Raw genomic sequence first — 22,272 nt, forward strand, 5'->3', positions numbered from 1 at the left:
ACTGAAAAGAAAAAATAAGGGCAGAAAGAAATGAGGAAATGTGCAACCGCTCAAGCTCTGAATGCTGCGATAAATAGTACGTTTTTACTGCCTCTTGTAATAGATGTTTGGAATTGCCTACAACCATCCAAATCTATACATAAGATAAACCTAATAAAATCAGTAAAAAAAATAATAAGGATGATTGCTTCTTCCCATTTTAAAGGCCGCTGTTTTCTATGGTATTATTATGTTTACATTTGATAGCTTTTTGTGAGAAAAAAAGACTCATATGAGGAAAGGCAATTTCACAGATGCTCAAAAAAATCAGATTTCTAAAATATACCTAATGCTTTGAAATGATATCAAACTTTGGTCACAATTCTGTTACTTACCCTTCCTGGGATCACCAGATTGTCTATGCCTATCAAGTCTTTCTTGAGTTCGTGCAGCTTCTGGAAGTTCTCCATCTTTATCATATTGCCATGGAGCTGAGCCACCATTTCAGAAATCTCTGCCAAAGCAGCTAGATAACAAAACCGTGAAATGCTTATTATAAACTTACAAGAATGTTCAAAAGGAAAAACCTTTGTCTGCAGCAAGCAGTTCATGAACATCACCTTCCTTGTGATACCCTTTTCCTTCACAGAGTAATAAACCTGCTCAGGCGGACTAAAAACCACACCAACTCTGGATATCATCTTACTAAGGATGGAGCGTTGTAACGAAGAGACCGTCAGTTCCTTGCTCTGGTTTTAGCTACAGAAACTTTGTAGGAATAGTCAAGTCAATTAATGGTAACTCTGCATTTAAAAAATACAGCTAATGGCACAGTAACAGTGGTTCCTCCTTCCTATATCATTGCTCAGAGCACAGTTAAACCATGTGTTAACGAGAGACCTGTGTTCTCTGCTGCCTGTCACTTGGTGGGATTCACATCCACATCTCCCCTATTCTTGCTGCCTTTACACCCTGACCTTCAACTAAAATCTGCAAGCACCTTAGTAAAAGACAGTGCTCCCAGAGCAACGGTGTCCCCAAGTCACACTGTCCCTTTTCACCTTTGAATCCTGTGTTAGTGTCCATTTCGAAAGTGGAGCAGGAATCAAACCTCGGTGGTTGGTGCACTCTGCAGGGAGGTGGGAAACAACACATCACCCTCACCACACAGCCTTGGCTAGGAGACACGAAGGCACTACTCGCTGTACTCCTTGAGGTCTTTCAGGCAGCAGCTGCATTCAGGCCAACATCCGTGTCATGCAGTGCCACAGACCTCTGTGGCATTTCCTATCGCCACAGGTCAAGTTACCTCCCTGTTTTGTGCACTGCCTCCTCGTTGCAAGGAACTCAGGCAGCCAGCTCAGCTGACACCATAGAGCTTGGCGCAGCTGTCCCGGGCACTGTCCCCTGCCCATTCCTTCTGTGGATGTGCCCTGAGTACTAACAGTATAGATAACATAGGTATCACTAAATTTAGACAGCTTACAATGGGGGGGAGGAAGGGTACATGAAAGGAGGCAAACAAATCATTGAAAAGAAGTAGCAAGCAGTGACCTCAGACTACAGGAATAAAAATTCTTCACATTTGGAAAAAAAAAAAAAAAAAAAAAAGAAAAAAGAAAACAACAACACGTGTTGGCAGCTTTGAGTTCTTGAAACAAATCGTGGAAGTGGTAATAGAACAAACTGTATGTCTGGAAAAATAATACGCTCCTTAAGACATAACAACAGCCACTGCACAGGGTCAGACCAAGGGTTCACCTAGGCCAACGCTTTGTGTTCCCAGCAGATAGCTAGGGAAAGCTGGCAAGCACAAGGCAAGCACATCTGGTGTGTCTCCTGTGCTCTCTCCTGACCTCCCAACTGTTTTCAGCTCAAGAGACTTCCTGAACTGCATGTCATTTCTGCATATTTAATAACCCCCAGCAGCTTTCTCTTCCAAATGTTTGTCCAGAGTGTGCCATTATGTGATTACAAGGACAACCTTAATCATACCACTTCTGGTCTTCTAAGTGCTTGATTTTGCAACTCTTTGAATGTAGGCTTACTTTTTTTTGGTATAGTTTGCACATGCACCTCTAACATTCCCCAGCTGCAGGAACTGATGTCTTTTCCCTCACTTACCTCTCGAATCCCTGAAGTCTACGTGGGCTGGTGGGTAATGTTTGCAAAGCCTCTCCATTATCTGCTTGTAGTGCATAAGCCTGTGTAAAGGCCTGAGGAGAAAGGTGTTGAGAGGCAAGTAGCAGACTTTCTGTAGCTCGAAGTCCCTGCAAAAGGTCTCCAGCTTGCGAGAGTTCTTGATCCCATTCTCCAACTCCATTAAAATCTCATTGTGCTTCCACAGGTGAATTGCCAGTTGCTTTCAGGCACAAAGAAAGAACAAGCACATGGCAGAGCTATTAGCAAACATGGCGAGATGTGACTCATAAACATTCATCCCAAACCTGTACCAGTAAAAAATCCAACTCTCACAGCAGTTGGGATTTTGCAAGCAGAATCGCTGTGCAATACAGCGCCTCTGATATGCACTTGAAAAGAAGAAATGTCATTACTAATGAGATGTACACCCCCCCAACCCTGCTTTCACTGTAAGAAGTACGTGAGTGAACAAAGCTCTCGCATCAGGGAGAAGTCCAAAGGCAAGGAGATGACATAAACATAGCTCGTGCAAGCTGGAGCAACAGGGAGAGAGAGGAATGCAGTGCCAGGAAACAAAATAGGATTTTATAGGAGGATGAAGGCATTTAAATGCCCCCGATCACTTAGGTGGTTTGGGAGAATTGAGATGCAGGCAACTGGACTTCTGGCTTCTGTTCCCCTCTTATTAATGAGAAGTTTTATCTCCTGGGAATCTGAACAAACACAGAAACATAGTTGTCCAACAGAAATGGCAATGTTGGAGTTCGCCATGCTTGGATTACATCTTCTTCTACTTAGTGCAGTTTCTAAAATGATCCCACTGGTAGTGGGAGAGTTATGCACCAGCAAGTGAATGAGGTTTGCATGAAACATGTAAAACTTCACTTAGGTCCCAGCATCACAGGTCATTCATGGGTCCCATAAAACAATTCAGCAGTATTTTAATGAACAATTAACACAGGGGTTTTGTTTGTGTATTACAAAAGGTGACCTGATTCTTCAGGATACATAGAGCTTCTCTGAGCAGCCAAATAAGGTCTCCCAGTACCTGGTAAAATATTAACCTGCAACAAATCAAAATCGAATGTGTATATTGAATGGACCTCAGAAAACAGTTTGGCTTAATCTAAAGCTTGTGATTTTTGACACATTTCCAGTCAACTTCCTCTTCCTGCGATATGTGACATCTTCACCAGGAACACGACTTCCCTGCAGTCTTCACTTCATCCCTAGGCTACGTATTCGTCCTGCAGGCCTGCAGCTCTGACAGCAGGCAAAGACACCGCAGACCCCCGGGACCAGTACAGAGGCTGCCCATTAATTACTTGACTTCTCTCGTAAGTTAATTAAACAAGGAGTGTCAGTTTTCAGATCTCATGATACAGTGTAGAGTTTTAACTAATTTTATCATTTCCTATGCAGTTCCTTAGGTCAAACTGGGTTTTGCCTCCTTCCTCTGCGTATCTGTTCTTATCAGCAGTGGTGACAGTGATTTGCTTATTGAAGCAACTGGAACAAAATCCTCTAACGGGAAAGGGAGAGCAGCAAAGGTGAAAGCACACCAATGGGTCTAAGTTACAGTGAGGTTGCATACTGTCTCTGGGCTAGTGCTACAGAAGGACTTGCAGGCAGTGAAGGACAAAATTTAATGCTGCAAGGTACTGAGAGCAGAAGGACAATGTGTCAGAAGCTCACTGAGACTCCAAAAACTTTGTGAAAAGGTGTGTCTCCCTTTAGAGGGGAGGGCTGGGAGTGGAAAAGTCCCCCTGCATTTCTTCCAATGCAAATGTGTCTTGAGGGGAAAAAGCTGTTCCTGCTACTGCAGAAGGGTAAAACTGCCTTACTGGTGACAAAAGTGTCTATGTGCTGGTAATTGTGAATCAAGACTTCTATGTTCTCTTTCCTCCCACTTGCTCTGTAATTGCTTCCATGCCACTTCACCTCTCTGCACATCCGTCTGTCCTTCTGAAAGATGAGCTCAATACTAACCACCATCTAGGAGAGCCATAAGGTCCAAACTGCCCTTTCCTCCAGCCAAGGACCCAAGGCTGCTGCCTGTACCAATGGGAGAACGCACATGTGGCAGGTCACCAGGGAAGGATTTATCCCGTAGTTCAGAAAGGAGGTCCACATGCTGAACGTGTAGTGCTGTCCTTTGCCAGGCACTGACAGACAGACTGGATGCACAGACACATTAATAAGGTGAGCTGTGTGTTATCCATCTGTACTGTATGAGTCTGTAGGGATCCCGTGCCTGCCATCCACGCAGTTTGTCCTAGCTATTGGCAGTGCCCGGCTTCACAAATGCTGCTCCAGGCAGACCGAGAGCGGAGGCACAGCCCGCAGAACGTTACGTTTTGATTCACTGCTCGTACACCTATTTTTGCTTTCAGCTTTACAGCTTAAAAGCAATTATTCATTCAAAAATCCTCTGTCTAACTTGGCACCGTAGCGCACAAGCAGAAGTTTCCCAAATCAAATCAAGATCCAGGTTCCAGTCACTGCTCCTGCAATTTTTTAACATTTTTATTTGCATGCACAAGTAGGCACAGTTGGCTTTTGAAGTATCTCTTCGGAAATAAAAATTCTGATGTTTTGTCTCCTTATTTGAAAGAATAAAGATCTGGAAGTGAAATGTTCCTGAACTTCTGTGTTTATCGCTCCTAAATTTGGAGAGGGGGCTGTGGAAAGGGGCTGTGCAATTTAATGTCGTCTTGCAATTCTGCAATCTCGGTGCTCACCCAGCACTTGATACTCATCAAAGGAAACTGGTATAGCATAAGCTTTGATTAAAATTGGCAAAAACCAGCACAATGGGCAACATCACATGAAAATGAAACACAGGCTGATTCTAATCCATGTCAAAGTGTAATGGTTATAGGATCATTCCTACCTTCATGCTCTGAATGTTCTTTAGCATAACATCCCCGATTCTTTGGTAATCTCCTTTAATGTGAGCATTAGAGCGGCCTTCCCTGTCAGCAACAGAAAGATCGCACACTTCAGTCAGGCAACATAATCACTTACACAGAAAGGAACTCAACAGCTCGTTCCTTTCAAAACCCTAACCCCCGTGCTCCTTGGCTCGGGAGCGTGCGAGGCGTCTTCCTGACGGACGCGTGACTCCCAGGGATGGCTGGCTCTTCACCCAGCCTGGCTTGCACTCCTGACAATAGCGAGGGCAGACACTTAACAGAAGGATTAGACCTTTAAAGAAAATTGCTGGGGTTTTTAAACAGACTAGAGGAGGCTGGAAATGCCTTGAGAAAAAGACATCAAAATGCCTTTGCGCCACATGGGCTTAGAGCAGAAGGACAATGCTGTTAGGAAACAAGAATCGAACCCCAGAACAGGAGGCTCCTGCTCTGAAAAGCTTTCTGCTTGTGCAAGGGACAGTGGGGAAAAATAATCTGCCCAGCATCTGGGTTTGACTCATGAGTCTAACATACTGGCAGAGAACTGACTTTCAGTATGTCACTTTTGGTATGAAGACTGCAAACTGCTCCCCTCCCACCCAGCCAGCTGCACTTGGGTGGGTGCTCCCTCTGGGAGAAGCCCAACTTCTGATGAAAAAGATGTTTCTGCTTCTAAGCCCATGTGCGAGACAGGCAGGGATGTCACACACTGGATGAGTCCAAACACATCATTTAGAGAACACTGGAGGAAAAAAAATCATGAATATAAGAATCTAACTCTTAGAGATCTATTCCAAGGAAGTTCAATTTTCAAAAGAAAATCAGTAGGAGGGTGAGAGGAGAAGCACTGCTCCCCTCCCCTTTCCAACTGCTAATACTGCATCCGAGGTTCCTGCAGGGTGTTTTTTTTTCAAGCTGTCCTCCATTTTTTTAAATCCAATGCCATTCCCACATCTGCTTATTGGGACAGATCTGCAGACAGAGCAATTGCAATTCAGACAAAGAAATGCACTACCTTGGAAAAGGGCAGAAATATAAGTAAATTCTCCATGAGCCCAAGAATAACAGAACCTCTGTTTTGTGTTACTGCTGATGGATATATTGTTTTTCACTCATTCGCAGTAGTTTACTCTTTCAAGAAATTTCTGTGTGCAGCGAAGGAATAAATGGACAAGCAGATGGTAAATCCCTGCCTTCCTCAGTAGCAGCAATTTAGCCAGAGAAGTTCCCCACTCACCAAATCACAGAACGTGTTTTGCAGCTGTTGTTAGGATATACTTTCCACTGGTGAGACCCATGGAAAATACATCTATATATGTACCAAATCTCTACGTTATTACATGAATAGACTTATTCAGACGTATTTTGTTTTGTAAAGATAGGCACGGTTACGTTCATGCTGGATAACCTCTCTGCATGCTTTTCTAACGGGGAAATGCAGAGGGCAGGGATCATGAGTGCTACATAGAAACATCCTCAGTGTCATCCTTCCACAAAGGGTCTCAGGTGATAAATAAGGGATTGTTCCATGTTCATTTGAACAACATCCAGTGTCATAGGCTGCCTTTAATTATCTTCTCTTGTGTTAAGTCTGTCAGGCACTCACACGGCTATTGAAGTAAGAAAAATACAGCTCTCTGTAAGACTTTAGATGTTTTTCTGAAACCAAGGGCTACACTGGGGTAGGAAGTCGGGCTGTGTCAATGGTAGCTGCAATTAGCATTGCCTGTTTTGCAAAAGCACTACATTAAATAAATGCTGCCATAGTCAAAACTATGAAACACAAACCTGAGAAAGGGTCTATACTGCCAGCAACAACAGGGGTATGTATGTATGAACATTACAAGGCTACAGTTTCTGAATTACCCGATGACAAAAGCCCATTTTCTCTCCCCACAAAGCTTCTGTCGGCCCCCCCTGCGCTGCTCCCTCCCCTCCCCTTCACCCATGTCCTCTCCATCCAGCAGCTCTCCCCACTGGGCTTTCCTCTGAGAGGCTGTAAATAAAACTTTCCAGCCTCTAATGCTCTGCTCAACGTGGCACATAGCAAAGTGCCCCCAGCCGAAAACCACAAGCATTTGAAGTCCAAGGCAGTAGTGCTGCACTGGTGGGAAGCGCGTGAAAGCAGCCCTCCGCCCGTGCAGCCGGCAGGCAGCATCCCATCCCGAACGGTTCACGCTGAGCATTTGCACACAATCCCAGAAACGTCAAAGCCAGACGAATCTGTGCTGCTGCCAGGAACGACGCAGTGTTCGGTAATTATCTCTAGGAGAATTCTTGCTTTATGCATTATTCTCTGACTCTCTGGCATTGCCTTGGCCCTTTTTTATGTCTTTCCGTTTGATTTAATCTAATGGACTTCAGCAGTTTGGTACCTTTCTGTTGTAGTGCCAAGATAAATATTAAGGACATCATTGCAGGCTGTTATTTTTAAATAGAAAATTGCTTTTCTGATCTCAAGGCTACACATCAGTTGGCTGAAATACTCCTTGCCAAGCTTGTATCCACCAGCTAGCTATTCAAAGGCTGACCCTGAGCCTACCGAAGTCACAGTGAGTGCTTCCACTGACTCTGTGAACTTCAGCTAATATTTAGTGTGGTTGCTCGTTGAACAGTCGGGTCCTTATTTCCTAAAAGTTGACCCCCTGGCCCTTCTTCAGCTCAGCCAGCACTGGCTGCTTGCACAGCATCTCCTCAAGCCAGCCACACGCACGACATCAGGAACATTCCCCTTAATTAGCTTTTGCCAAAGCCTTTTTTTTTTTTTTTTTTTTTTTTTAAAGTTTGTGGGTTTTTACATCTTGCTCAGCATCTTGCTAGAGAGGCAAAGAGGGAGAGAAGGGGGATCCCCAAAAGCAACAGCCTCTCTGCAGCTGCTGGCTCAGCAGAGGCAACCTGTGCTATAAGCAGATGAGTCCTGCTGGAAGAGGTAAAACCCTAAGAAAATCCAGACGTGATGGCCAGGCACCGCCCCTCGTTCCAACCATTCTCCCTGCTTTGGTTCTTTATTCCCACACAAATGCTGCCCCGTGGAACAGAGATGCTTTTCCCACTGGGGATGATACATACCTACATGGGCTGTGATGCACAGCAGAAGGGCAGGGAAAGCTAAAGCTAGGTGTGGGGCCAGGAAGGGAGGAACAGGATGGTTTCACATCTACCTACTAAAACTGTCCTCCACTCCACTCCAGCTCTCTGCCTTGTCTCCACAGCAATCCCTACACTACACCACTCTTTTCCCCAGCTCCTTTACACACAAATCCCAAGTAAGTAAGAAAAGAACCTCCCCTGCTCAAAGAGCATCCAAACACACAGATGACTGAAAAAAACCAAACACCCAACCCATCAGATGGCGTCTTACTACTTCAGCAGCCCAAAGCACAGCAGCAGAGAAGAGAGCTCTCCCTGCGGGGTATGTTTTGAATAACAACACTCAGCTTACTGAGGGGGAAGAAGCTGCTCATTTGTTGTGCATCGATGGCTAAATCACTCTTCTTAGTCCTTGTCTTCATGGGTCACTGTTTGGACACGGAGTCTATCTGCCGGTGACAAGCGACAGCTCAGGGAATAGATCCCCACAAATTTTCATCAAGAGCTGATTCTACAGAAAATGCAGAAGCTGTTTTCCCTACACATTATGTGTTCTTGCTCCACTTAGTGTGGGGAGGTCTAATGCTACTGAAAATCAGGCTGAATAGTGGAGATACTGTTCTATAATAAGCTCATTTCCCACTTGTCTACAAATAGTCCCTTCCTTTTCACCATAACGCAAGTGTACAACTGCAAGCAAAGAGGAGGTGACCGACTTTTTACCTGATAAGAAACTCAGAAAATACATTATATAATACTAAAAAAGGCCACCAGAGCCCACGCAAGCAGCTATGTTGGGTTTTCCAATTATGCAAGCTACTCAGTGCACATCACTGAAAAATGAATGAAAGGATATCTCGGGTCAGCCCATACTACCCTCGGCCCTCCACAAATGCCAGCAGAAGGCACAAAAATCTGATGGGGATGATGGCAAGGCAAAGGAGGGAAAGGTATCTCAATGCAGATTTCTTTCCAGGTCAACATAAAAACATAAAATTGCAGCCTTTCAATTGCAGCAAAAAAATTCAGTTGCAGCAAATGATATTTGAGAGCGTGACCTTCTGTTACAGGCTTAGGGACAGCGTCTCCCTCCTGGGTACTACAGCTCATCTTTAAGCACTTAGATCCTTTGGACATTTTAAGAGCACTACTAACCACAGTTCTAGTATTAAGCGATACCTTAATCATTCCCCACTGAAACTACCTTTTCCGTAAGACAAACATTTTGCAGGTGAAATACAAGAGTCAGTAGAAGCCAAACACACTCTTCCTCTCCCACAGTGCTTATTATGCAGTGCCTCCCAGCACCCTGCCCATTACAGATACTGCTGCAGTTGTCCTGCCAGGCAGTAAGTGTTGCAGGGACACTGTTCAGAGCAGAGGACATGTGCTGCTGAAGCCACCAGAGCTACCCGGAGCCCCACCAGCCTTAGGGAAGCTATCTCTGTTGTGGGAGAAACCCAATCCACATCAAGTGTGCGTTGCAATGCTTTTTTAAATAGGAAGAGATCAGAGCAAGTAACAACTTGGCATGGACACCTGTACTGAGAACACCATGACATTGTGGCTGAGAAGAGAACAGAGAAGCTGTGGGTGCCCCATCCCTGGAGGTGTTCAAGGCCAGGCTGGATGGGGCCTTGGGCAACCTGGTCTGGTGGGAGGTGCCCATGGCAGGGGGGTGGAACTGGGTGATCTTTAAGGTTCCTTCCAGCCTCATCCATTATGTGATACCATGATTCTGTGATTTCTCACCCTGTGGTGGCCCCTCCACAGCGGTGATCCCAGGCACATCCCAGCTGGTAGGGCCACTGAGATGACCCTAATGCGGCTCTGAGTGCCACTAATCAGGGACTGGTTATTCCTTTCCCATCACTTCAAACACATTTGGATGAAGCAGATCTCTAATCTCCAGATGTACCCAAAAATGACTTCAGTAATACAAATTGTCTCCTTAAAATGAAGTTAAATGCACCAAGGCCTACCTAGTGTCACCGGGACTTAGTCTCAGGACTCCACAAGGTGTGACTGTGAGATTTGTACCCCAAATACATACCTCCTTGCTGCACACTGTACAAAGACGTTTCCAAACCTCTGCCTCCCAGACAAGCCACCACCAGACATGAGGAACCAGCTGAATCGTCAGCACGCGTGCATTTGAGAAGGCAGATAAGGATCGCAGCTTTGTTTACACAAACCATTTATCAGGCTGTTCTTCCTGACCACAAGTACTATTTCCCAAACAAAAAATGGTTAATAAATCAGCATTTAGCTCATCTGCCTAACACCTCTCTGAGTGCTTTTTATTACAGGTTTTCAAACTGGCTCCCATGAATCCTGATTGAGCCTGCTCCTTTCATATGCTAAGATCTAAGAGCTTTCTTGCAAATTGCCAGGCACACATTTCGCAGCCACATCTGGCAGAACTGAGCGGCAGCAGCTTTCCTCAGAAGTGCCTTCGAACAGGGAGTCAAATTATTGGCTTCCCGGTGAGAAGATGAGTCTGCCTACATTTCTTGAAAGTACGTAATGCTTTTTCTTTCCAGCACATGGATAAGACCCAAAACACCAATTCACACTTCCTAATAGGGCTTCCTGGGGTAGAAATGGCTATCCTGGCTTGCCCTGGCATTGCTCTCTGCAGTGCCTTAGTGATCGAACAAGAGGGGGAAATTTATGGCTCTCCACTTGCCTCCTTCTGTCTGAATTGTCAGAAATTTCTGTCAGAAACCAGTGTGGAAACCTGAAATACAAACACTTAAATGGGTGTGGAAAGATGAGCTCTGTTTTTTGGCTGGAAAACATAGCTTGTGATTGCCCAAATGACTAGGCTATTAGACAGCTTACATAAATGAAGGAGCAGAGTGACTGACTTCTTGGGTTCAGCTGGCCAGATGCTAACAGAGCATGCCATGCTCTGTCTGCACTGCCCACACCTCTTCCTCCTTTCCAAAAAATCTCTCAGGCCCCTGAAAATAGGAGCCAGCTTTAAGATACTGGGATATTGCTCCCATATGGAGTACCAAAAAGGGTTGGGAATTCCTGGCCTTGCACCCAGAGCCCTGCTGAGGGACAAGCTGGCCGAGGAGTCCCGGTTCCCAGTACCAGAGTGCCTGATGCTCTCCTCCTGGCACGTGCTAACAGGACAAGCTTATGTGCACCGTTCTCTCCCACTTCAAGTGGCTGCCTGATCCTTTTCCCTCCTCTTCCTCCCCTGCTGCACAAGCAGGCAGAGCCCTGTGCCTGCCTGCCTCCATCCACCAAGGCCATCCTTCATCTCCTTGAGGCACAGGGCCTCGAGTGGGTATTGTCACTTGGTCCAGGAACACAGTGCCATCAACAGAGGGCTCAGCACAGCTGGGGCAACTGATGGGATTCCTGGGATGCTTCACTGAGCTGGTAGCAGCACAGCACAGGGATCAGGCTTCCCACGCGGGTGGGAAACGCTGGCCACAGCATGCTGTTGCTGATCTTGTGATGCCATGCAGTAAAAGCGCTGCGAATCAGCTCAGTTTCATGGCCAGAACCTCTGGCTGTGAAAAATGCAGTAAATTCCAATTTTCTGCAGTTGGCTATTGGTGTCAGCATCAATTCACATCTTGTTAAAAAACTTTCTCACTGAGATCTGCTGCCGTTAGGAAATGTAGTATGAGAAATGGGTGGGTTGTATAAAGAAACAAATCAGACCTGCCAGAATCTATAACTGGGTCAAAGGGTTTCCAGCCCTTCAGATGTTTGGTAGCAAACAATCTGCCTCCAAACGCAGATTCAAACAGTTCAGAAGCCTTTGAGCAAGCCAGAAATGCTTTCAATAATGTGCACAATCTGAGCTTCTTTGAGCCAAGTGCTAAAAGTTTATAGGTGTTTAACTAAATTAAAACCACAGAGTCATCACCAATGGTTACGAGTGGTCTTCCCCTTGCCTTGGTCCCTTCACAGCTCTTTTACAGAGCACCAGCTTCAGTTTGATCCAAGTCAGAGGAAGCAGGCTGAACTGCTATTTATCACAGAGCTGATAAAATCCAGCATCCTACTCACGAGGGGAAAACAGCTCGCTCACGGTGGATGGGGGCTTTTCCTCTCAGAGGAGCTCCCACAAAACACCTGAGTAGCTAGGGGCTTTCACTAGCCTGATGACGTCTACAACGCTTTCATCCAAAGGTCCTTATTTTCTGTAGGACGTTTTGTCACCCTCTGATGAATGCAGAGCACACTTTTGTCTCATCTTCATTCCCTGCTACCTGTAAATCTAAAAGAGCTGACGCACAAAATTCAGATACGAATGAGTTGGCTTGAATCCCGACAGCCCCTGACTGCAGCAGTGCCACGGAGCTCAGTGGCAGCCAGGCTCACAAGGACCTGCTCTAGTGGCTGGGCAGTGCTCTGTGCTGTGGTGGTGAAACGTGTTGAAGACCACTGCCTCAAAAATACCCAGGGCCAAAGACGGTACAATCACGACAGCACAGGCATTGAGCTAAGTGACCTTGACCGTGCTGCTGAAGAAATTCCCTACCACGTTGCCACCAGCTTGTTCTTCTACACACTGAGGGACAGTTTATTTTTGTCACTCATGGTTTAATTAAACACTAATCTCTGTAGGATAGAGTTTATTGCTTGCAACTTATCTCAGCATCTGTGGCACCATACAAAAAACCCAACACCTCCAAAGTAACACCTGCCAGCTAATCCACCTCCCTTCCAATTTCACATATTCAAATCTTCCAGAACTTTAAAAACAAACATTTACTCTAGGTAAACCCACGCAGCTGGCTGCCAGCTGAGTCCAGGTCAGGAGCAGGAACGTGACTGCACTTCTGTCAAATGAATCAGAGCAGCTGATAGAGAATTCACAGCAGCTTTACACTGACTGTGGAAGGACATGCAAGAGCTGATCTGCCAAAGTCAGAGTGAGGTGCCCAGCTGGGACAAAGTTACCTCATCAGAATATTTTTGAATTGCAAAGTAACTTCACAGTAGATCGGTGCTTAGTATTGTAGAAAAACTGCAGTTTTAATATGGTATTAGGAGTCTTAAAGTGAGGTTTCCTGCTCTGCGAAACCATAGCCTCTGGACAAGGAAAAGTTGGAAAACAAAAGGCTTACTCAGCTCTAAAAGAAGCTAACTGAAAAGGAGAAAAAAAAAAAGCCTAAATGTTCATTAAGAGTTTCTTCTTCCAGTGACTCTATCCTAATTCCCCTGATCCCTCACTTCAGAGCTTGTGTTTGGGGACCTCACAGCAACCAAGGCTCCAAGGGGGGGTGCAGAGTCCCTTAAATGCACGAACTGGAAAACACAAGGTTTTATTTGCAGTCTATGAACCTTTTATGGAGTTAAAAGAAAAAAAAAAAAAACTGTTCTGCATGGTTCAATTATCTGTAAGAGTCACCAGATTTGCCTCCCAAGGTGTCTTCTTCTGAAGAAAAGTGAATGAACTGGATTCACACAGCATTAGCAATCATTCCTCATGTCCCCATTAACATTGTTCCACCTCCTCACTGATGGGGGGCATTTGCAGTCCTGTATCTCAGCTCCTCACTGCACACTGGAGACCACCAAGATCTCTCAAGTGACTGAAGAATGGCCTCATCTTGTCTGTGCCATTTACAGCTGCAAAGTTAGCTGAAAACATTTCACTGAAGTTTGTAAAGCCATCTTCCAGTGTGAATCTTGGAAAGAAGCATTGGAAACTGAAAGGCAACATGCCTCAGAGTAATAGGGGTTCTGTGAAATGCACTGTCCGCTTACACATGCTGCTGTGGGCTCAAGTGGCCTCATGTGCACAAGCTCAGAGGTTGTGGTTACCACCAGGCACCCAGGAGTCTGGCAGCTTCATTGTGTTTTGTGTCATGGGCATAGGAAGGGAGACAACAGTTCTGTATTTCTTTGTCAGTATATACCCAGATACGCAGGGCTCAGAGGAAGGTGAGATAGAGGACATACTGCCAAGAAGCATACTGGATGAAACTATATCCTAGAAATGCACTTACTGCCAGGGATACTCACTCCCTACCTCTTTCTGTTGTTTGCTCATAGGTTAAGTCTCAGTGTGGGTGACAGCTCACCTGAAAGTGAGATACCAGAGTGCCAAAATCATATGGATGAGAGCATCTTTGGCTAAAGTTGCATTTGACTGGAAGCTCTCAGAAACTGCATGCTACCTTGGCAATGCATTAAATCAGTGGGACAACTTCAGCTCCAAACATTCGCCTATTGCTTATAGACCCATGTATTACGGGTATCCATGCAGGTTAAGAAGCCTGGGCAGTCTGACTTGGTACCAGTCTCTTTTCCACATTACTCTTTATAAAAGTGTGTTTTTCTTCAGGCCCTTCTACAGGGAGCTGAATTCAAGTTAGGTACAGCCATTTCTAGCAGCTGCCTCCAAAAGCTGAGATTTGTTCTCTACTCTCTCTACTCTCTAATCCCAGTAGCCTAGGGTTAGGCTGTTATTGCAGCATAATTCAATTTTAGAAAACATCACATCTGAGCAGGAAGTTGGCATCCACCTGTAATAACAGCAGCAACCATAAAGGTATGGAGGGAATCTATTTCAGCATGTGCCCTAGGAATCAGCACCCATGAAACTCGCTAGATCAGCTTGGTCTGCTAGAGAGCAGAACTTGGTCCTTCCCAAACTATAAATCTTCCTTTTCTCAGCACTTCACCCTTCACCCTCACCCCACTACTGTTAATCCTACACCGCGGGCAGAGAAACATTCACTATTTACAACATTTAAAGGAGGCTTCTCAAAGTACCCGCCATAAATATTCCTTACTGAAAAGCAATTAACACCAGCAAGTCAGAATCCTGACTCAATTAAAACAGTAGCAGCCCAATGAAGAAAAGGAGATGCAGGCAGGGTTGCTGTGCAGCACATGCCTTGGAAGTAAGCTTACGTCAAACACCAACCACAAAGTCCTGGCCGAGGATGTCAGCTCTAAGAGGCAGTCCCCTGCCCCCAGAAAATACCCGCTAATTCTGGAACTGTGCAGGGTGGGTTTGGAAAGCACCAGTCTGCAGCGTGCTGTGTTCTCATTCAGTGACCTAGATCATCACAGTACAAGAGCTAAACTCACATGCTTTAAGACTATGTTTTGCTTTTGTTTTGATTCATTGGTTGCACAGGTATTAAACTGATTAGCACTCATCAGGTCTGCCTGCAAGGGCGCCCGTTCATTGCTTTCACATCATTCTTCCATGGTCACTTTTATTACTCAGAAGGAAAAGCTGGATTCTCAGGACTGATAACCCACCATAAAATGCCTACACAGAGCATGACAATCCAGTGCAGACAGGTGTAATCAGAGCAAGGACAGGGCTTCTGCGTGCTGCCTCTGCTCAGACATCACTGCTCAAATGCACTGAGTCTTGCCTGGGCAGAATTACTCAATCCACAGCTATTTCACAAAAAGGCCATGTTTTACTGCCACTATTAAGCTAAGATAGATAAATTTTAGGGTCAATATCCTTTTCTAATACTCTGTCAATTTGCAGAGGGTGCTGTGCACCCTTATTTGACAGAAAGAGGATTTGGTCCTTCACCTCCCCCTCTGTATTACTCATAAGCCTTGCCTGCAGCATGTTTTTTCAGAAGAGCGGCCATACAGAAACACTGACATTTGGCAAAAGAAAGCTTCATCCGGTGTTAGGATCTCATTTGCATATGTCTGTACCTGACTGAGATATCTGAACAATACAGTTTGTCAAGTAAACACGAACAAAGCATGATTCAATATATGAAGTCTGTTAATAAATGACATCCGTGGCTTTCACAAATGAATCACAACAATCGAATCACAAAGAATTAGCAAAAAGGGGAGTGCAAAAATGTTAGACTGCCTGAAAAAACACTGCTAAATAACAAACAAACAAACAAACAACAATCTTACCACAGAGCAAGTCTCTGCTCAATTTCCTTGAGAAAACTGGTGTGAAATTTGTGCAAAGGTTCGAAGTTGGAGAAAATGAGATTTTTCAGTGCTTCGGGCATGCAATCCTCTTTACTCACGGCACTCTGAAACCACTACAAACAAAAAGAGAAGCAAAATTACCAAGCAGGTGGAATGCAGCAGGTATGACCATTTGCTGTCTTTAAGCACCTAACCCAGAATGGAGCTGTATAGTTGGCACTAGAAATGTAACTCAGGCTACCCCAAAACTCCTGCATGCTGAACTGGTGCTCGTATCAGTGGCCAGGCCCTGAGTGGGTGGAAAGAAATCTCCCTTCCCCTTGGCCATCAATCATCAAACCTCAAAAATTCCCTTCAAACCCAAACTGGATTTACAAATATTGTAGGTGCAAGGGTTATTTTCTCAAGAGAATACTTGCAAACGTTCCAGCAAGACCGCAAAATATGCTCTGCATTTTCTTTCGCTGAGTTCTGTCTGAAACCCCTTTGACAGGAGTTGGTACAGCAAACACTTGTGCCCACATTGCTGCTCGCAGATAGAGAAACCACACGCTTTGCCAGGTGAACAAGGAGGACAGCACATTGCACTCCCAAGATAAGGCACAAGGAGCAGGAATAGGAGGGTCAGCGCCAGACACTGCTAAGAGTGCAACAGGCTCCTGATCAGTTTTGCTCCGTATTCTCTTTATTTTATTTGCACTGGGAGACAGAAAGGTGATGTACAACCAGAGGACTATGGGGCTTGCCAAGGTGGCAGACTATTCTCTTCGATGTGATAAGAGTACTCCCTCCTTGCTGCCCCACGGGGTTCCAGCTACATATGGTTGACTCCCAGCAGGCCCTAGAAGGCTGTTGGGACCATGTTTAAGTTACAGCAGGCTTGATGCTGGCTCAGCTGGTGTTGTCCCAGACCTAGGATAATCCCAAGCCTACCTCTCTCCCATTTTATTTCTGCACTGAGCAGAAGGTTGAAGAACTGCAGAGCTACCAATGCTCATACTTCATGCATGAAACCCTGTTTTTTTTCAAGGACACTGGCTCCTTGTTCACCCCCAGTGGCCTCTGGGGCCAGAGATCTTAGGGGAACAGCTGATGGGTCTGATTATCAGCTTAGCTGTACACCTCTCTTCAAATTTGCCTGCTACAGGGATAAAGGGCTGGGTGGGAAGTGGGGGTTAGACCTAAGGCAGAAACTGGTAGGGAGCTACAAAGAGCAAAACATTCTGCTTCTGAAGCCACTGGGTGAAACGGATGATGAAGACAGCACATCTGTTGTTAGGCCTGCAGCAATGATCTCTGTCCCACACAGCCTGGTCTCTTCCCTCCTCAGCCTGGCATCTCCAGTAAGCCAGGAGCAGTAGGCAGTGAAGCCACAGCTATCTTCCTGCCTGTAACAACCATGCTGCTCCAGCCTGCATTGGTTATGTCTAAGCTGGTGTCAGATCAACTTCATCTGCCAGGTGGGCTTCTGGAACAGAAGGGAAGCTGGGGAGAAAGTGTCTCTCCCTGGTTCCCTGCTGCTACCAGCTCTTCTCTGCAGCATATCCTCCTTACCACAACGCTCAGTGAAGGAGGTGGCAACGCACCCTTAATGCAAACCACACACAGGTTCACACAATGGGCAATTAAATACCTGGGAGGTCTGGAACTGGCAGGAATGCTGACATACCATGAGAAGTTTTGGATCCAGTGTATCCTTTTCACAGATAATTATTATTTAAAGCCATATCTTGCACATGTTGCTCTTGAAAGTTAAAAAAAAAAACTGTTGTGTGTGCAAAGCAGGCGCATAATTTGTTTTGGTGATTTTAACAATTACACGTTCATCAGATGCTACAAAATAATTAGTTATTTAATAGACAGTTTTACTTACTGAAAAGTCAGAATCATTCACGTAGGTGCGATAGGTGCTCTGCAATACATCATGCTAAATGGAGGGCATTTAAGCCAAGAGAAAACACTACCATGTCTCCCTAGGGAGCTACTTCAGTTTTAAGAGAAATCATTGAAAACCCGCAGGCATTTTTAGTAATTGCAACCACAAAGTATGAGAGCAAGAAAGAATAACTGAGCTGTGTTCCAAGTTCCTCAACCTGAAAGGGTTTCATAGTGAATGTTCCTAACCACAGCACAGATCTGGTTTCTGCTTTTTCTGTTATTTCCTCCCTAGAGTTGTACTCCTGTGCCCAGAAGAGAATACCTACAGTGCAGCACATAAAAGTAGCGTGGAACAGCGAAGATGTTAAATGGAGCAGATGAAATCGTGCTGCTGACTAGAGCTTCACATGTTTCATGAGTAATGCTAAAGTAAACATACCGATGTGATGACTTCAAGGTCCTTCAGGTATGTTCGTTCTGTGGTCGCTACTTCTTTAGCAATGAAGTAAGCTTTCTCAGTTGGGAATCTCTGCAAATTACAAACACATTAGGTTTTTGTCTGCTTTTATGGAGCTGCTTTCTGTAGGAAAAAAAAAAGAAGAACTGCAGACAACAATCACCAAGAGAGTTACAAACTAGTGACCCCTGCTTGTGGTTACTGTGACTCATGCTTGAATGTTCATAAGCCCTGAAGCCCTGAAAACAATTCTGCCTTGCCAACAGAAGAGAACAAACACTTTCAATGGGTTCTTGAGAGATTTCTTTCTGCCAAGGGGACTTCTATAGCTTTGGGGTGCTCATGTTCTTTTCAGTTTATTCCACACCTCTGGAGCAGGATATATTCTGGAGTTCAGAAAGAAATAATTTGCAGGCTAGGCAACTATTTGAATCAAATTCACCAAATCCTACAAAAATTAGTCTCTGATTATAACAGGTTTAATTGGCAGGGTAAGAATCTGCAGCAAAATACTCTATAAAAAATGAAATCTGGAAGATTTTCCCCATGCAGATGGACAGTGGAAGAGAGGAAGGATTTTAAGGTTTGTTACAGATTTCAAATTCCAGAAAAAAAAAAAAAAAAAAAAAAGCAACCCAAACTCTCCTGAGTTATCCAGCAGGCATGAGTGGTTTTGAAGAGCTAAAGGATCTCAACTGGTCTTGCTCTGTGCTGCTTAGGAAGTAAAAAGGAAGAGCAAAACAACCACAAATCTTTTGCTCCTATGTTTCTTCCCTGAAGATCAACTATGTAGTGGATGCACCAGAAAGGGGTGTGAGGCAAGATTGTGTGGGCATTTCTCAGTCAGTGCACAATCCCAGGGGAACCATCATCAGCTGGTATAAACTAGAACAGTCACTGGCTGCTGTAACTTGGACTGACATAGACAATTTTGAGTCTATTAACAGTTTCTTGGCGTTTCTTCTCAAATTTCTCTCACTTATCTTCCTTATACATGCTGCCACTTTCCATCAAAGCCAGCTGAGTTCCACTAAAGCCAGCTGAGTTCCTACCTCCTTCCTCCTGAGATGCTCCCAGCTCAGGAGAAAAAACAGGCAACAGAAGCACAAGATCCCCCTCTCGCCCTGCAGTACAGGCAGATGAGCCAGCAGATACCCAGCGCACCCTGGCTCAGACAGAATCCCTTCTGTCTCTGATGACAGTTTTGGATGTGATGCTCCCTTATGGCTTTGCTGCAATGATGGAGCTGAGCCAAACACTCCCAGCTTAGCACTGCAGGCTGTGGTTCAAAGAGAGCATTTTCCACTCCAAATGCTCCCAGTGGTGCTCCCAGCAGGAACAGACTGCAGAGCCTGGGTTGTATACTCCTACACAGGCTCAACGCTGCACCTTTTCTCTCTGTCACCTGGAAATTCTTTCTCCAATAACACATTGGAGTTGACTGCCTTGTTACAACAATCTACTAAATGCTTCTCCTTAAAAACAAATCAAGTTTATAAGAAACACTTTCAAAAGAAGCTCAAAATTAAGGTTGCTGCTCAAAGGACTGGTCCAGATTCATCCCATCTTAGGGGCATGAAGCTACCTACCTTCTTTCTACTGCTTAAAGAGGAGTTAATTCCCTAATTCCTGCACCTCTGTTCAGGAGGATGAATCCAGGCTGAGCCCTCAGCTACAGATGCTCTGTGGTTCTGGCCAGTCCCACTCCAAACCAGGAGTTCAGCCTTAGGAGCCCAGGGATGCTCTTGGATGCACCCGGACTGACCACAGCAGACACCAAGTGACCCATCTCAAGTTATTTGTGTGAATCTATGATGAGAAAGCTGCAAGGGGTGTAGGTGTTCATCGCTTTGACAAATAGCAGTAGTCATAACACAGCACAGAGAAGAGAGCCAAGGCCAAATGCCTCTGCCTTACCTTTCTTCGGACCTCTTCCTCTTCCTCAGTCCTGATGCATGACGGGTCATTTAGTAAAGGGCTGATCAAGGGAGATGACTGCTTGGCATCAGGGCTCAAGTTTGGGGATAATGACATATTCACCACTGATGGTCCTCCTTGGGAATTGATGGAAAGCTCTGAAAGATGAGGGCTGCCAGTCAGAGAACCTGCTAAAAAAAATGGTAAAAGAAAACAGTTAGGACAGGCTCTCTTTATGAAATACAAACCCTAAGTTACAACCCTAAGTTGCAGCCTGTGAAATTACACTACAAGACACAACCATCAGGGTCCTCAAACTAGTCCAAACGGACTTGGAAGTCAGAGGAGCTGCATCCCCTTGCATTAACCAAGGGACTGGAGTGTTCTCTTAGCTGATGAAACTGGCTGAAATTAGTGTCTCTGTAAGGAAGGGGTCAGGGCATACATGACTAAACTGGAAGATTTACAGCTAAATGTTAAATTAATACAATTTTTTTCAGCAATGTCATCCACTCTATTAAAGATTATAAATACAACAAGGGAGTCACCCTAGGAGTGCCATTCTTTCTAGCAAAGTGAAACTTCAAAGACTCAAAGCAGTACTTCAGAGGGAGCTACAGGACACAAGTTAGAACAAATTTATCTAGTGGAAGTCTAGAGAAAAAGAAACAATGACTTTCTACAGCAGTGTTGCTGTTACGTAACACCAGGCAAATCTAACAGGAAGGGAGGAAACTACTAGTTCCCCAATTGCTACACACAACACAAGTATGCATAGTATACCTTGTAGGTCTTTCCATGCTCCTCTGATTGTTTGGGGTGGAAATGCTAGCATTACATTTACACAAGAAAAGCAATATTTTTAATGCACAAAGCATGACAACTTTAGATTAGCACATTTATAAGGTCCCATTTAATTTTGGATGAAAAATATTAAAGAATTAGACAATTAATTACACTTCCATGGATTCATATACACTACATTAAATATTACTGAAATTAGCATTTTGTCTTTTGGGAGGCAGCCAGACTGCTGACTGCACAAAGGAGAGAGTTTGCCAAAAAATGCCCACTGTTTTCCCGGTTGTCCCCTCCTCCAAACCTCTGTAAATCTAAATTTGTTTTGGAAGATGGATCTTTCATGTGGAAGAACATGAACAGTCTGTATGGTTTTGGCATCATACCTTAATATCCAACAAAAAAAACAAACATGTGACAAGGTCTTGATTACCACAGCTAATAGGCTGTCTGGGATTAAATGTAAAACATGTATCACCACGTATACCTAAGGTCAAATACATTGTACTGTCATGGGTTTATATCCTCCCTAGATTATGAAAGGTAAGTGTTTCTGCTCCTACAACACAGCTGAGACACTCCAGTAAACAGAGTCACCAATAAATGTAATTAGGCCAGTAGTAAAACCTATTTATTTTCTGGAAGAGCTTAGATTTATTGCTAGAACATGAATGTTTTCCAATTCCAAACCAGTTCATATTTCATTCCTTTGAAAAGAGAAATAAAAAAACAATACAGTTATCAGTTTACGTAATCACGACAGTTATGTAGCCTATTATAAATCAAAGTTCTGTATTATTACAGCTATCAAGAAAGGATTTACCAACAGTTTCACACTAAATCAGTGTTCAGTGAAATCTGAGAGAATGCCACAGCTTGTTACACAAATGTCAATTTTATTGACACTAGCACACAACTGTATACAGTGTTTTCAAAAGAAATGGAATTCATCAGTGAGAAATAGTGAAACAGATTAATAGCAAGGTTGTAAGGTTAAAAGTTCTACACTCTACATTACAAAAGACATAAGAAAAGTGATACCAGCTCAAACGTGGAAACAAAGAAATTCTGGCACTAGGCCTGTCATACGACAGCAAGTAAATGATTTGCACCTCTGTGAGAAGTTCACAGGCATTGTATTCTAGAAGTTAAATAGCACCTATCTGTGATAGATAGATATAGATAAAT

The 22,272-nt window shown here is 44.5% G+C and overlaps 1 protein-coding gene across 5 annotated transcripts in view; it reads right to left on the reverse strand.

The window, feature by feature from the left end:
• The window catches only part of FARP1 (FERM, ARH/RhoGEF and pleckstrin domain protein 1), a 207,888-nt gene that overhangs the window by 12,332 nt on the left and 173,284 nt on the right, over positions 1–22,272 (reverse strand). For 4 of the 5 annotated variants that reach the window (XM_035319022.1, XM_035319011.1, XM_035319002.1 and 1 more), the window contains exons 14-19: positions 20,287–20,477; positions 18,352–18,441; positions 16,014–16,147; positions 5,015–5,096; positions 2,104–2,341; positions 375–505 (exon numbers count right to left, since the gene is read on the reverse strand). In XM_035319022.1, coding sequence (XP_035174913.1) covers positions 375–505; positions 2,104–2,341; positions 5,015–5,096; positions 16,014–16,147; positions 18,352–18,441; positions 20,287–20,477 — 866 coding nt within the window. The remainder of the gene's footprint in view (positions 1–374; positions 506–2,103; positions 2,342–5,014; positions 5,097–16,013; positions 16,148–18,351; positions 18,442–20,286; positions 20,478–22,272) is intronic. The other variant, XM_035318993.1, reaches the window with a different exon arrangement.

This window comes from Oxyura jamaicensis, chromosome 1 (assembly GCF_011077185.1).
Source record: "Oxyura jamaicensis isolate SHBP4307 breed ruddy duck chromosome 1, BPBGC_Ojam_1.0, whole genome shotgun sequence".
Classification (NCBI taxonomy): domain Eukaryota; kingdom Metazoa; phylum Chordata; class Aves; order Anseriformes; family Anatidae; genus Oxyura; species Oxyura jamaicensis.